Here is a 17,025-nt window from a genome sequence, read left to right as displayed (position 1 = left end):
TGTTGTTGTTGTCTCTCTCTGTGCGGCCCTTTGTGGTGCCTCATAAGTAATCAATAATAAAAATAATAAGGCTTCTGTAGGTGCACGCCCATACTGTACATTGCCTACATGTGTTCACCCCTTCCCCACCCCGTTCCCTCCCTGAAATCTTAAGCTGTTGTAAGTGTCCTTTGCGCTCGAAGGTGAATCATATGCTACTGTATTCTGTGGTGTATGGTTCAGTTCTGGGCATGTACAGAATAATTGTGTTATACGCAAAACATCGCCAGTTAAGCTCCTTAATGAATCAGGCCCATGATGTACATAATTGCCAAGTGCCTTCTCCTACAGTCACTGTGAGGAGCACTGCAAAATTATTTAATTAGGGAGGGAAAGCCAGGCGCAATGTTAGGAAAGACAGGGATCGTTTTTAAATGTAATGTAATACCCTAAGTATCAAGCATTCCTTAGAATAGATCTCATACACTAAACAAAAACAGACTAAGTTCCTTTTCAGGAGAACTGGTCTTGATATGTTTATATACTAGAGATGCTCGGGCTCGGTTCTTCGAGAACACCCGAACTTTGCCGATCCGAGTACCGAGCCAAGCCGACTGGGTACTTTCGCACGCCCTCGGTAGTGAAAACTAAGCAAAGCGACATTGTTGCGTCGCCGGATCTCGCAAATTTCACAGAAAGACACAGAAGGGATAGAACGGTTCTTGGCAGTCTCTAGTGCAGTTGGACAGCATCATATCTAAAACAGAAAGAGGAGGGGTGGCAGTTTTCTTAAAAGTCTCCAGTGACATTCTACTGAGTTATAGTTCAGACAGAAAGAGTAGAGGTCCATTGCTCTATTGCTAATTGTCTTTGCTGAAATAATAGGGCTGTCAGTGTTCATCACAGTCTGCAGTCACATTGTACTGTATTATTATAGCTCACACTGAAACAGGAGAGGTCCCAGTTTTGGTGCCAGTTTACACTCTACGCTGCATTGCTCCATTGCTAATTGTCTTTGCTTAAATAGAAAAAATAGGGCTGCCAGTGTTCTTAAAACTCTGCAGTCACATTCTATTGTGCCATAGCTCATACAGAAACAGGAGGGGTGGCAGTGTCCTTGTCACTCTCCAGTCTCCAGTCACATTGTTCTTGTCACTCTCCAGCATTCAGTAACATTGTTCTTGTAACTCTCCAGTCTCAGTTTTTGTTTAGTGTATGAGATCTATTCTAAGGAATGCTTGATACTTAGGGTATTACATTACATTTAAAAACTATCCCTGTCTTTCCTAACATTGCGCCTGGCTTTCCCTCCCTAATTAAATAATTTTGCAGTGCTCCTCACAGTGACTGTAGGAGAAGGCACTTGGCAATTATGTACATCATGGGCCTGATTCATTAAGGAGCTTAACTGGCGATGTTTTGCGTATAACACAATTATTCTGTACATGCCCAGAACTGAACCATACACCACAGAATACAGTAGCATACGATTCACCTTTGAGCGCAAAGGACACTTACTACAGCTTAGGATTTCAGGGAGGGAACGGGGTGGGGAAGGGGTGAACACATGTAGGCAATGTACAGTATGGGCGTGCACATACAGAAGCCTTATTATTTTTATTATTGATTACTTATGAGGCACCACAAAGGGCCGCACAGAGAGAGACAACAACAACACAGGGTAACAGTACACAGCAATACGGGCAGTACAAAGACAACATGCAATAAGTACAAAAAGTACAAAATTACAAACTTAGCAGAGAGCAGGTACACAGGCACAGAGGTAAAAGTGACTACCAGTGCACAGATAGAGTAGGGAGGAAGATGGAGATTGAAGAAAGGAGGCTGTACCTGTGCCCACAAGTGTGGGCATCACAAACAGGATCAGGGCAGAGATAGAGAAGTAAAGGCAACGGAGAAAAGGAGAGACAGAGACAGGAGTAGAGTGACGAAAAGGAGAAAATGGGGGGGGGCAGGGCAAAGGTAAACAGGAGAAAGAGGACATGAGGATGGAGGGCCCTGCTCAAGGAAGCTTACAATCTAAGGGACACTGACAAAAGGACACTGACAAAAGACACAGAGAGGGAAGATAGGATGTGGACAAATATTGAAAGGGAAGAGATGAATGTGAGCGGAGGAAGAGTTAGGCGGAGACAGAGTGTGGTGAGTTAGGAAGAATAGTGAAAAGGGTTAGATGGAGGAAGGATAGGCTAATCTGAACAGATAGGCTTTGAGGGAGCATTTGAAGTTAGGCAGGCTGGGGGAAAGACTAATGGAACTGGAGACATTGTTCCAGAGAATGGGGGTAGCACGGGAGAAATTTTTGAATGCGTGAGTAAGAGGTGGTGATCAGGTGTGAGGTGAGGCGGCAGTCATTGGAAGACGGTAGAGGGCGAGAAGGAGTATGAGTAAAGATGAGGTTGGGGAGATAAGCAGTGCAGTTAGAGAGAGCGTTGTAGGTGAGGGTGAGGACTTTGAAGAGGATTCAAAGTGGAGGGAGAGCCAGTGTAGAGTTTGGCAGAGAGGGGAGGCAGATGAGGACTGGTGAGAAAGGAAGATAAGTCGGGCTGCAGAGTTCAGTACAGATTGAAAAGGAGTGAGACGGGTGTGGGGGAGGCCGGTAAGGAGGAGGTTGCAGTAATCAGATTTGGTGGCATCAGTGGAGAGGAAGGGTCAGATCCAGGAAATATTTTGGTGATATTAGTGGCAGTATTGGGCAAGGGATTTTATGTAAAGGGGTGAAGGAGAGGGAGGTGTTGAGAGTGACCCCCAGGCAACGAACTTGGGGTGAAAGGGAGCTGATGGTAATACCAATGGTGATGGAGAGGGCAGGAACGGAGGAGTCTCTGGGGGGGGTATGAGTTCTGATTCGGCCATATTGAGCTTGAGGAAATGATGGAACATCCAGGAAAAAATGGCAGGGAGGCAAGAGGACACCTTGTTGAGGATAAAAGGAAAGAGGACAGAAAAAGAGAGGTATATTTGGGTGTGGTCAGCATAGAGGTGATACTGGAGGCTGAAGGAGCTGATAAGATCACCCAGTGAAGATGTGTACAAAGAAAAGAGGAGAGGGCCAAGGTTGGAGCCCTGCGGGGCTCCTACGGGTAGTGGGGAAGGGGAGGAAGAGACATAGAAGGAGTGGGTAGTGGGTAGAGAGATAGGAAGTCTACCAGAAGAGGACAGTGTCAGTAAGGCCAAAGAAGCAAAGGGTGTCAAGCATAAGAGGGTGATCAACTGTATCAAAGACTGCAGAAAAGTCAAAGAGGATGAGAAAGGAGCAGTGACCTTTAGATTTGGCAGATAAAAGGTCATTAGTGACTTTAGCTAGGGCAGTTTCTGTGGAATGAATGCATCCGATTCAAGGTCTGGGCATCTCTAAGGTACTTGTTTTTCAGTCTTATCTTTTGTTCCAGCTACATGTCTAGTCTAAGTGCCGATTACTAGTGATGACGGCTGAGTATGTATACTAGAACATGTGTTTGCAATTAGGAACAACTGTTAAAAGTCATTTTATGTACAGTAGGCATTAATTACATCCTAATAATGTTTTCTTATTTTTTAATGTTTTGTCATTAATGACTATTTTATTAACAGGTGACATTAATTGAATAGGTTTTTTTCTGCGCATTCTTTTGTGATTTCATATTCTTCCTATGTGTTGGATGTATCCTGCAATGACTTGTCTAGTAGAGCAGAGAAGACCTATACCCATATTCATTACCGCACATATCTACAGAACCGCTCCTTGTTGAATATAGAGAAGCGTATATCGGCAGGCCATATGTGTTTATTGTTTTCCAACCAAAGAGCAACAATAATCGAGCTCTTTATTCTTTCTTTTTGGAACAGATCTTTATAATGGGTTCCCACAAAAAAGTGGAGCATAATGAAAAAGATTTTATACATGTCACAATTAAAAATACCGTAAAGGCAAAACAAAACAACAACATAAGCAACAAAACATTTAATAAATTACTGGGTCTTCTTAATACTTTAGGTGTTTCTTTGTGTTTTTTGTTTGCCCATCTAAATGAATTTTTATAAATTAGGAGCTCTTCCTGATGTACAGCCCTGTTGTTTATAAGAATACTGTATGCAATGTCCATGATATTGATATTTACTTTTATTTCATCATGTGCTTTTCTTTTATTTATGATGTTCTATAACTTTCTTAAACAGGCTGCCTGCAAACAACGAGGATGTTGCTGGATGCCTTATAATGAATACAATGCACCTTGGTGTTTCTATACAAACAGCCATGGATATGAAGTTGTTGGTGGCAAGATGTCTACCTCAAAAGGTAAAAGCTGGTATCTTGAAATACTACAAACCATTAAGGGCACAAGATATATTTTAGTGAGTAATCTCACCTATGTTTTTCTATAATATTATCAAGGTATGTTCAGTTTGTTTTTCTATTCGTGGCAGTGATCCAGATCATGATGGCACTGCAAATTACACTATTGCTTTAAAAGATAACAACAAAGATAGCATTTCTATAGTTTGGGTGTCAGTGAATTTGATAACAAAACTGTGGAAATTATGCAGTGATTACTGAGGTGACGTATTTGCTTGAGCAGTGCACAAACCATTCTCATTGCCTTAAAGAATATATGTTACTTATATGCAGGATTTGATGCTCATCTGAAAAGACTGCCTGCTCCAAATGTGTATGAGAAAGAAATACAGGAGCTATACCTTTCTACGGAAATACAGTCTAAAAATCGGTTTAGATTCAAGGTTTGTTTTTCTTTCACAAAATTTGAAAATGAATTATGCTGTGTGTAGTACTAAATCATCCCTTTTTATATTTATGTACTATGAAATTGCATAGATATCTACTTTGTTGGTTTACAACAGGGGTGCCCAAATTTTGTCTGAGAAGAGCTTCTATACAGACGCCACAGATTTTGTCACTGTAGAACAGACAATTCTAGCCATCACTTTAAATAAAGATTAATAATAATAACAATAATAATAACTACTCTTAAGGTTGCCCAAAAATAAATTTCTAGGACACACCTGGTGCTGCCCCTCCTTCTGTTGGCTGTTCATTGGACAGTTGGTTACCTGCTCAGATTAGGTAGAGCTGGCTTTGAGGAGGATGGGTTGCTCTATTCCATAGTGATTTGGGGCAGGCGACTGAGATGAAGCTAAGGCGGAAGAGTAAGGGAGCGGACATAGTTTCGTGGACAGAGTGGGGTGCTTAAATCATAAAGACATGGCAAAGGAAAAGAAATGTGTATCGGTGCAATCTGAGGACCATACGTTAAAATATATTCAAAACTTTATTGATATACACTAGAAATTTCAGTGTATGTCAATCATAAAAATTACTAACCCCCGATAACCTGTTGAGCACGAGTAATGTCAGTATTAAAGAGGGAGGTTAAGGAAGGCACACGGAGAATGCCCTGTATACTTACCAGAGTTGTGGGCATTTTTGCCTGTAATAGGGTTCCTCATACTGATCATTGCTGTTTGCAGCAGCATGGTTATACTTGACAAAATAACACATAGTGTTGTGCCTTTGTAGAGTCAGAATCTGATGATAATGCTATTATAAAGAGATTATCCTAATCTCACTTTGGCACATTGGAGGATGGAATAAGGGTCCTGCTACCAATATATTAAAAGCAGTGACTCCTAGTCCTACTTTCTATGGTTCTATCCCATATTGATTACAGTGTATTCAAGTAATTAGGGGTGCCGGTGGTGCGTCATAGCAGATTGTATCTGCTAGTTTTAACAGTTATGCTTTTGATTTTTCACTACTACTACATGTTTTAAATTTCGCTAATTGTCTCAATCTCCATGTGTGAACACACTGATATTGAATATGTTTTTAGTGTATATCAATAAAGTTTTGAATATATTTTAATGTATGGTCCTCGGAGTGCCCCGATACACATTTATTTTCCTTTGGCCTGTCTTTATGATCTATGATTCATATGTCTGGGTGCACCAATCCTATCATGGCTGTTGGATCATAGGTAGATATCTAACCTTATAATGTTCGAGAATAGCTGACCATCTAGGATTAGTTAGGTCCACCTGGTGTGATATATTTCTCTTGAAAGTGGGATTCTTGCAAGTTGCCTATATCATGTTGTGTTGGTCTAGGGTGGGTGACTGAGTACCAACCAATGTGCAATGAGGGTGTGAGCAAAGCTTGAGATATCTGTTAGTAATACCTTTCCAGATGCAGCCTTTACTGTACAAAGAATTCCCTTTTGACTGGATAAGGAGGGGATTTAGACATGAAGGTGGCCTTCTTACTGTGACCCATGAACTCTTGATCTGTGAATTCCCTTTCCCTATCTAGTGTCAGCTAGTGAACCCCAGTGAATTCACATAATATTTGAGTGTAAGAATACACTTGCAAATGCATAAACCATGCCTGAATTTGCATAATCCACACTCATACTACTGTAGTTTTGGAGCTGGCTCTGTCCCAATAGAGGTCTGTGGCCAATCATACAAAAAGATTTAATACCCCTGCAGTACAACATACCCCTGTCCCTTCCATCCTCTGCATTGTTCTGGTTTGAAACTGCTTTTGGGATTAGAGATTAGCTTTGAAACATGTTTGTGTTTAAATTAGGACTGTGACTCAACATAAATTATTATTTCAAAAAAAGAAATGTATTTTCTTTCAATTTCCTTATTAATATTAAATGCATTTTTTTATTTATAGATCACAGACCCCAAAGAAAAAAGATTTGAAGTCCCGCATGAGCATGTAAAAAGTTTTACTGGAACAGCAGAACTAAACCCAAATTATAATGTTGAATTGGTAGAGAAGCCTTTTGGCATTAAGGTTGTGAGGAAAACTCCAGATGTCAGAGTCCTGTAAGCAATATATATTTACCTCCTTTTTAGAATTATAAAAAAATGTACATTAACACTCATAAAATTTGTTAAATCTAATCTCATCAGACAAATAACACGTAACAGATTTTACTTTATCATTATTTATTAAACAAAATATAAGCCATCATGAAGAGGTAATATGTGAAAAAGGACTTGAGGAGGACTAGGGGGTATATTTACTAAACTGCGGGTTTGAAAAAGTGGAGATGTTGCCTATAGCAACCAATCAGATTCTAGCTGTCATTTATTTAGTACATTCTACAAAATGATAGCTAGAATCTGATTGGTTGCTATAGGCAACATCTCCACTTTGTCAAACCCGTAGTTTAGTAAATATACCCCCAGATGATTGTTATTATGTCCTGATATGTAAAAATAGAAATGCCATATATACATAAATATGCAACATTAATAGTAAATATATAGTATCTCAGCCTTGGTGCTGCTCCATTACTGTCTGTAATGAAATATTTTGCTACCATTATCTAGAATAAACTCTGCATATAATGTTAATGTTTTAACTGTGTTCACTTCTACATCATATTATCTTTTGAATTAACGTAGTTTTAGCCTTTTACGTGTTTATTCATTTATTTTACAACAGACCACATTTTATTTTAACAATCTATATTTTATATTAACCAGTTCCTTAGATAAACGGTGAAGTCTTTTAGTTTTGAACTTTGTATCAGCCTACATTTTTGAATACAAATAACATAACATTTTATATATTTTGTGCTTCACCAGGTTTGACACTACCATAGGACCACTTCGGTATGCTGACCAGTACTTACAGCTGTCCATTAAACTACCTACTGGAAATATATATGGTTTGGGGGAACAAGTTCACCGGCAGTATAAGCATGATATAAACTGGAGAAAGTGGTCTATATTTACCAGAGATGCGTTTCCCAATGGAGTAAGTACTTATTATTATAATCCCTTATTTAATGATTAGAAGCTCATTACACACTGTGTTTACAGTATATCAGGTTTACATGTAAGTAGCTTGCAGTTAGTAATTATAAGCAAAGCAATGTACCTGAATGAGTCTACAAATGTGCTGCTTTCAATAAGTAATTATAAACAAGTCTAAGCAGGGCTTACTGTACCTTAAAGCTTGTTAAAGTATTATAGGATGAATTATATATTTCTAATTTGTGCATATCGTAATTAATACACTAAAGTTTAGAGCAATAATTCTGTAAGCCTAATTAAATAAAGTGTATCATGCAGAGGGTTAGGTAATTTAGGATTACACAACATTTCAGTTGTGAAACGAAAGTTTGGCTTTCCATGTTAGAGCCTTATTAAATAATACAAATAAAGAAAGCATTGCTTTTTTATGTCACATGAAAAGGCTCCAGAACTTTCCTTTATTTACTAAAACCCTCAGTATAGTTATTAGAGGATCACCCAGTAGTCCCCAAACTTAATATGGACAATAAAACATGTTCAACACAAAGAAAATATGATGTTACATTAATATATTTTAACTATGCAGTTGGTCTTTGTGACAGTTTTTTTTTATTTCACACAAGTTCTAAATTATCACTTAATCTAAAACATGAGTAGCCTTACATCAAAGAGCTACTAATAACATTCAGTTTTAACAGCAATTTAAAAATACATTGACAGCTGCATAGATTGTACAGTATCTGAAGTAAATGATCATGAAAACTTCCTCCATATGGCAGGGTCTTGATTAATAGACCAATACTTGCTTTTATTTGCATTCTGAACACTATTCCAACTATTTTTGGTAATCCATGAATTTTGGAGCAATTGTCATTCCAGTTTACAGGTTTTCAAAGAAACAAAATGAGGACTTTTCTATGTATAAGTATTAAATGAATCCTTCCCTCACTCAGTCACTTTAACTGAAGCCTGTTTTACCTCCATGCAGAGCTGGAAATACACGATTGGAGCATTTAGCAACAGCTCTTTTATACACGACATTATGTAGTTCCAATGAACCTGTCATAGAAAGAGAGTGATAAGACTAAATTTATATTGTGCAGTAAAGATTAGGGGGTAAATTGATCAAGTTTCGAGTTTCCGGCGGGTTTTAAAAGTGGAGATGTTGTTTATAGCAACCAATCAGATTCTAGTTATCATATGTTTTGTGCATTCAAACCCATCGGATACTCGCAGCTCGATAAATTTACCTCTAGGAAGTTACTGCAAAATTTAGCAGAAGCTGAATTGTGTTGTAGAGTAGGCTGTTTTGCAGAAGTGCAATGCAATTGTTAAGCTCCACTTTATAAATGTTTTGGAATGCCACTTGGCACTGTGGGTCTCATGAAGAGTTGGATGTAAGTTTAACTCTGCCGCACACTATGCACTTATCTGTAAGGTGGTGTATGTCTTAGTCTGTATACAGACTTAGACTTATCTGTCCGTTGCACCTCTTTATGCACAGAGAGGCAGATGGGGTGGCTTGAGTAACCCGAGTACTGGAAGGGTGTTACACGTACTTTATGTACTATGAAGAGGAGGGAGCAGGCACAAATATGCCTTTTAGGCCCCCTGGTGCAAGATCCATTCAGACAATGATGATCCTCAGCACAGACCATGCCCCAACTGTAAATTAAATAAATTGTGGGTAAAAACGAGCACCCCCTAAAAGAGGCCAATTATACTCTAGCACTGCCAGCCTAGGCTGATATCTGCAAAATCAGGGGGACAAAAAGCATAGGTAACCCCTGAAAATGCCAATACCATCAGTATACCAAGTTCCACGGCTGAAACATGCATTTTTTTTTGATGACTAGTGCAGAATAAGGCGAATATTCTGTGGAATAGTTTTGAAAGAGTACATTATGTCAGCATATGACACTTCTGTCTGCATTAAAGATGTGCCTCTCCCTCAACTACTTCCTGTCTTTGCCCCTGCCTTCAAATTTGTAAACTATTTGCCCACTATAGTGTTATCACTACCAGATTCACCTCACTAGCTGAACATGATCTATGCTGCATTTTTCTGGCATTGCCATGGAATTGCCACATTTGCTACATCTTATTCTAAAAGGCAGAATAGTGTAACTGATGCAGCAGAGAATTAAATTGTTGTATGTAATTAAAAACTGTATGACACTACTAATGTTATTTATTCCACAGGATGGAAGTAACTTATATGGTGCACAGACATTTTTCTTGTGTTTGGAAGATGAAAAGGGATCATCATTTGGTGTATTTCTAATGAACAGCAATGCAATGGGCAAGTATTAGAAATAATATCAATAGTTTAGTGTCTGTTATCTGTGGTCTGCTGTGTTTGTCCAATATTTTTTGATACAACATATGCCAAATTGCATATAATTCATTAAACTACTGTTCATTAAATGCATGTAAAATAATAATAATAATAGTATACAAATATAGGGCCCCGTTTAGCGTAAGGAGTACTAAAAGGTACAATTTTGCACCTTGGCAGAACTATGTTGCACTGCAGCGAGGCAAACTTAAAATTGTTATAATTTAAATATTTTACCTAATTCTCAATGTTTTCCAATAAATAACTTATTTCCTACACTATTCTCCCCAAGCCAATGTATTAGTCTTATAAATTCCTCTTGTTCCAGCCTACAACTGGTTGATAGATCTTTGAAAAGTGATGGTAAAGAAATTCAATATAAAAAATCTTATGATTCATGACATTCGAAACACTTGAGAAATCTTTAAAATATTCCCCAAGACTCTAATCCTGATGCATGAGAAATAGGTTCATAGGTAATTTTTTAATTATTGTGTAAAATAGGCATACAATCTCAGAAGGTTGATTTTGTGTTATTAGGATTGAAACATCTTAATGCTTCTCATTTAGTTATCAATAAATAACTTGGGTGTACAATTTCTTTCTACAGAAGTGATCATTCAGCCGGCTCCAGCAATTACATATCGAACAATTGGAGGAATCCTGGACTTTTATGTTTTTGTTGGCAACACTCCAGAAGAAGTGGTTATGGAATACCTAGAGGTATATTGTTGCTTTAGGAGATCCAAAAGATTTTAGCTTCAAGGGATCTTTTCCCAAGTGATTACTAGAGGAGAATACTATTGCTGGATATGTAAAATACTCACATTATAAGCAGTGAGAAACAACACATCAATTTCCAGGTTCTTCTGTGGGCACTTATGTTAATGATGGGGAAACTTTTGCTAACTGTAATTCTAAGGAGCATATTTCTCATAGGGTGAAAAAAGCCTTATGGCCGGCAAAAACAGTTTCACTATATATACTGTGATTAGCCGGGCTTCCCCAGAGATAAGCTTCCCCACACTGCAACCCATCTTCTGTTGTCTCCATCTCAGGATGGCGATTTCAGAAGAAAATCACTGTAAAAATGCTATAATCTTTGAAGAGACTATTGTAACACTCAACAGAATAATAACATACGAGCAGGGGATAAAATTAGTGTTTAAAGCTGTTCTTCCACCTAGAAAACGGTGGCAGTTCTGAACCTTCTCTCCCTAGCAGTAGTTATCAATATAACTTGATAGTTACTACATGCAGCCAGGTTTCTCTGGGCTTCAACTTGGAGAATGGGGGAGACACAGTTGGATCTGTACAACCATCTTTTCCTATAAGGCAGTGCAGCTTTAAACAACAGTTTCGACTTGTTAAACTAGATTTTGCAAAGACATATACAGGAATTGTGACTGGCACATATATGGTCTTGTCAAATTTTAAAATAACAAAGTATGTTTAATGCAGTGACCAATCATCCTTCAAAACGTTCCATTACCACATATTATTTGAATTAATGTGTTGGGATTTTTCCCAACACATGCTTACATCTTCCTTGCAATGGAAGTCTTGTCTTATTTTTCAAAGACATGAAAATGATCATGTGTCAACTACAATGTCCTAATGCCTCCTATACAAAAATGTTACGCTCACAGTCTAGATTATATGGTTCTCTATTCTATAAATCAATATGCTACTCTTGTAATACATTTTGACAAGTTATTTGAGATGTCATGCATATGAACTGATGTAAATCTACATTTGTCTTTTGGTTCTAGTTTATTGGAAAGCCATACATGCCGGCATACTGGACTCTTGGATTTCATATAAGCCGGTGGGGATACCAATCTCTTGATGAGGTGAAAGAAGTGGTTGAAAGAAACAGAGCCATTGACATACCATATGTAAGTAGAACACATACACCTAGGCATAAGTACACACATACTCATACACACACATGCACACATATACACAGATTTCCGCTGTTTAGCCCATGGGCCCGTTGATGCTCTGCACCATCTCCCCTTCATGTTGCAAGGCTCAATGGAACAGACATCCATCATGTTTAATCTGGATGTCATAGATACATCTATTGTACCATTAATTAAATTGATAATGGATTTTAAGTATTTTTAGTACAGTAGGACTTGTAAAAAAAATAAATGTTGAATTACAGGAACTTAGCAAAAAAAAAATGATGAGACAAGGGGCAACTTTCCACAATGCAGTTATGAAACTCTAAGCCCAGGCCACTCAATAAACCCAGGCCAGCATACATAGATACATACACAAAGCACATGAGTATTATTTGCTTATCAAGAACTACATATCACATTCACTAGGGTATGTATGACTACTTTTGCATGGATACATGGCCATAAAAGGTACTGTAACACATAGTAGCCAATAGAAAACCTTTTATTTTGTTAAAAATTATACATAGGATGTGATATTATTTTGATTTTCCGCACTGTCTTAATACAGTTATTTGTGCACCTGTTTTCAAAAATGCTCTCTTTGTATTTTATTTTATAACAGTTCAATGATTAGTAAATTAATTTTATTTTCACTTTGTTTATGTTTGTTAAAATCATTACAACTCAGTAACCCCATACATGAAGACTCTTGCATCCTCTGAAGAGAACATATGCTCAGATATCAAAATGATCATATAAGTTCAAAATGTATAAAATATACAAAATATTATAATTGTGACCCCATATTTATACAGTACAATGTTCCATTATATTTTTAACCATCTAAAACAATAGTAAACATATGAGTGCAAAGTATAAGTCAGGAATATGAAGATATAAAAAAAATGGAGTTTAAAAGGCGGTTGTCTATACTTACATTCGTACCATATAATCCCTTGATGGATGTACTGTAATTGCATACAAGGGAGGTGAAACATTAGAAAATTTGTAATACGCAATATTTTTATTATTTTTAGGACGTACAATTTACTGATATTGACTACATGGAAAATAGAAAAGATTTCACCTACGACAAAATAAAGTTTGCTGATCTTCCTCAGTTTGCTGATGATCTACATGCCAATGGTCAAAAATATATTATCATTTTGGTAAGTTTAAAGTAGTACAACTTGCTCTGATATTTAAGTGCTGCACATGAGTTAACATTGCTCTTATTCAGAATATTGCATGACTAAATTGTGATAGATTCACCCTAGTCTTCCATGTAGTGTAATACAAGACTGAGTGACACATTGTTTATTATATGATAGGTATTATTTTTGGTGTCCTTTAGTATAACAGACATTTTGCAATTAGGTGTGTTGGTTAACTTTCTGGCACACAAACCCTTGTGGCCCTCTTTAATTTGCTGACTTTTTAAGATCTATTTATGATGCACCAATAATTGGCTCCCAGAGGGTCTCTGTGTCTCCTGCATTAATATAATGATACCTGACTTTTTTCTATTGTAAATTATAGTTTACTGCTTTATTTTACAAACCTTTTAAGCTGAGGTTTACACTGCTATGTGCTTGTGCTTATGTTTATATTGGTACCTACCTACCTGGGCATATGTTTGGTATATTACCGTTTTTATGTTTGCAAGGCTATGTGCCTGTGCTTATGTTTGTTTAAATGACTTGCTGCAATTGCAAATATAGATACAAAATAACTGCTATTTTCGCTTTGTATGCACTTGTATTAAGCAACAGTGCTGGAAACTTCCTTGGATTTGGATTTCGAGTATGTATTCTTCCATGCTATGCTGAAGTCTAAGGGGTAGAATTACTAAAAATTGTGTTTGGTGGCAGTTTTAAACTGCCGCACATAGTCGGTGGTTTAGTGCAGTCACATTTACTATACGGTGGTTTGAGGCTGGGATGTTAAATGGCTGACGATTGAAAACAGTTAACCTGTTGGCGGTTTAGTCAAAACCAGCAAGAAAAGTTTATTTTTACCTGTTTCTGATTGGCAAGTTAGCTCAATCATGTTGTTTGAGCTAGCTTGCCCTTCAGAACATGAGAGGAGACACCATTGACTTTATACATTATATACTACTTAACATTTATTCTATTCTTTCAGGATCCAGCTATTGCCAATACTCCACTAATAAATGGCCCTTATGAGGCATATGAAAGAGGACAAAATCTAGGTGTGTGGGTAAATCAATCAGATGGGGAAACCCCCCTTATTGGAGAGGTACAGTATTTTATTACTATAATATAAACAATGTCTAAACACACATAAAGCAATTTAAAGGACATATGACTTGAGTCATATAATTCATGTAGCAATATTAACCACATTTAAAGCAGTGAGAGTTGTTTATGAAGTAAGAAAATGTAAAGCCACATTGCAACAGTCGTTTCTTCCTCTTTGTGATTTTATCTACCTGTTTTTGTATGCTTGTGTCTATTTATTATAGATACAGTAATGGTGAAGTCTAGTGCTGCCAATGTTCTGTTTTTTTTATACTTTATCTATGCACCTTCAAACCTAATCTCTCTATATAATGTGTCCAATGGGATGCACAGGAGATGAAAATGGTGATTGAAACATATGTCCACTTTTTTGCAGACATTTCCATGAAGTAAAGTTTATATAGAGCAGTACACTTTAATCACTAACAAAATGGCAGCCATTTACAATACAAAACTTATAAATCGTAAATTCCCTAGTGCTGCTTACTGTCTAAATGACCCAGCCTTCTACAGCTGCATCACTTTTACCCCTTTCATGGTGGCCCTGCCTACTGCTAGCAAGCTGTACTCCCACCCACCCGCATATAATCTTGCAAAGCTGGTGACCTCTGGCAGAAAGTGATAGGATGTACTTCACATTAAATTTATAACTTAGCAACTGATGTTCTGGTCTAGGCATATATCTTATATTAAGCAGACTATTAATAAGAATATATTCATCCCTATCATGGCAATGCCCATTACCATTCTCAACTCTACTCTGTAATGGTAGATTAATGCCCAGGGATTAGTTATCTTGGCTCAGATGCGGCATCCACTCTTTTTAGAGCACTGAGGTGGTGTCGGATGGGGGGCCCGGGCTCCCTCGTCTCAAGGCCCTGTAACGGCAGCACCCCCTTCTTCCAAGGTAGTTTTGCCACTGTGAAATATATACATATTTCAATTGTCCTCCCTTATTATCATCATCATCATCACCATTTATTTATATAGCGCCACCATTTCCGCAGCGCTATACAGAGAACTCACTACATCAGTCCCTGTCCCATTGGGGCTTACAGTCTAAATTCCCTAACACACACACACACACACAGAGACTAAGGTCAATTTGTTAGCAGCCAATTAACCTACCAGTTTGTTTTTGGTGTGTGGGAGGAAACCGGATAACTTGGAGGAAACCCACGCAAACACGGGGAGAACATACAAACTCCTCACAGACAAGGCCATGGTCGGGAATTGAACTCATGACCCAGTGCTGTAAGGCAGAAGTGCTAACCACTTAGCCACCGTGCTGCCCAAAATTATGCTCCATGTATTTATTTAGACACATCTTAAATATGTAAAACATCTTTCTGTAAAATTAAAAATTGCTCTTCTGAATTACTTGGACAGGTATTATTATTATTATTATTATTATTATTATTATTTGTTATTATTATTATCATCATTGTTATTATTAGTTACTATGATAATCTGCATTAATGTTATATTTCCCAAACCTAGATATGCAATTTACACATTTATAATGTGCACACATCTTAACAGGAAGTATGGAAATTGAAAAAATAAATATGGGGCATGATGTTAGAAAGGAGGAAAAAAAGAGAGTAGGAAATGAGGATGAAGATACATTATTGAGAGCATCAAATAATATTTAATTTTCTATTGTATAGGTCTGGCCTGGAATTACAGTATTTCCTGATTATACTAATGATGTCTGTACACAGTGGTGGATTGACGAATGCCTGAGATTTTATCAGGAAGTGAAGTATGACGGCATATGGATTGTGAGTAAAATATTAAATGTGTATTTAATTTGATAGTTACAATAATTAGATTTACTGCAAAACACGAAGTTACATTCAGTGCTTGTAGCATTATAGTCCTTTGTGTGACAATATACTTGTTTATTTATGTACAATCCCATATGGAGACTACTGACAGAACTGGCCTGTGTATGGCAGTTGCATAAGTCTTGATCATATTTACCAGGGATGCAGTTTGATCTATTACAGCCATGACTGAATTGAACATCTGGGACAGAAATCAAAATAAAAAGTGTTCTGCACTAGATATGTTTGGATAAATGTAATAAAAGAAGAACAAGTTACTTGTTAAGAGAGCAGATTGAAATTCATTGACTATCTTCCCCCAAGTTAACATTTTATTACACTGTTATGGTGCTTGTTTCTTTTCAGGGGTTGTGTAGATGGTTTCCATGCTAGAAGTAACTGTTTAACATAATAAATCACTGTTGTCAACTGTAAATTGCCTTTAAAAATGTAAAATGGGAGATTGATTGCATTACAAACACCACAAACATGACACTTTAAATCACGGCCCTGTTGTTCCACTAATAGTAATGAAGGGGCGTCTGTGCTCTGAAAGCTACTAAATATAATCATTTCTTTTGGTTAGCCAATAAAGGTATCACTCCTATAACACTTTTGTCTTTTTGACACATAAGTATTTTACATCACATTTAACATCACATACTTTTGTTAAAGAACTGTTAAACAGTTCTTTAACAAACAAAAAAAAGCATAAATGTGACTTTGCACCATTTTTCATTGTGTCTAGTGTACTGCAGAAAAAGACTATGGGCAAGCAAAACTATTGGGCAAATAGACAAATTTATCCACATTGAAGGCATAAACATAGGTTATTGCTTTGCACCATAACGAGTAGTACAGGAGACGCGCACTGTGCTGCTGTACCGAAAACTATATGATCTCCACAGACTTAGTGC

The 17,025-nt window shown here is 37.3% G+C and overlaps 1 protein-coding gene across 2 annotated transcripts in view; it reads left to right on the top strand.

The window, feature by feature from the left end:
- SI (sucrase-isomaltase) overlaps positions 1–17,025 on the top strand; it is a 209,472-nt gene that overhangs the window by 52,020 nt on the left and 140,427 nt on the right. For both annotated transcript variants that reach the window (XM_075202075.1, XM_075202076.1), the window contains exons 5-14: positions 4,159–4,279; positions 4,610–4,719; positions 6,677–6,831; positions 7,600–7,771; positions 9,973–10,072; positions 10,719–10,831; positions 11,881–12,006; positions 13,056–13,187; positions 14,161–14,277; positions 15,950–16,063. In XM_075202075.1, the coding sequence (XP_075058176.1) occupies positions 4,159–4,279; positions 4,610–4,719; positions 6,677–6,831; positions 7,600–7,771; positions 9,973–10,072; positions 10,719–10,831; positions 11,881–12,006; positions 13,056–13,187; positions 14,161–14,277; positions 15,950–16,063 (1,260 nt within the window). The remainder of the gene's footprint in view (positions 1–4,158; positions 4,280–4,609; positions 4,720–6,676; positions 6,832–7,599; positions 7,772–9,972; positions 10,073–10,718; positions 10,832–11,880; positions 12,007–13,055; positions 13,188–14,160; positions 14,278–15,949; positions 16,064–17,025) is intronic.

The sequence above is a fragment of the Mixophyes fleayi genome, chromosome 3 (assembly GCF_038048845.1).
Source record: "Mixophyes fleayi isolate aMixFle1 chromosome 3, aMixFle1.hap1, whole genome shotgun sequence".
Taxonomy (NCBI): domain Eukaryota; kingdom Metazoa; phylum Chordata; class Amphibia; order Anura; family Limnodynastidae; genus Mixophyes; species Mixophyes fleayi.
The sequence above is the reverse complement of the archived record's forward strand: the minus strand, read 5'-3'. Positions and strand labels throughout refer to the sequence as shown.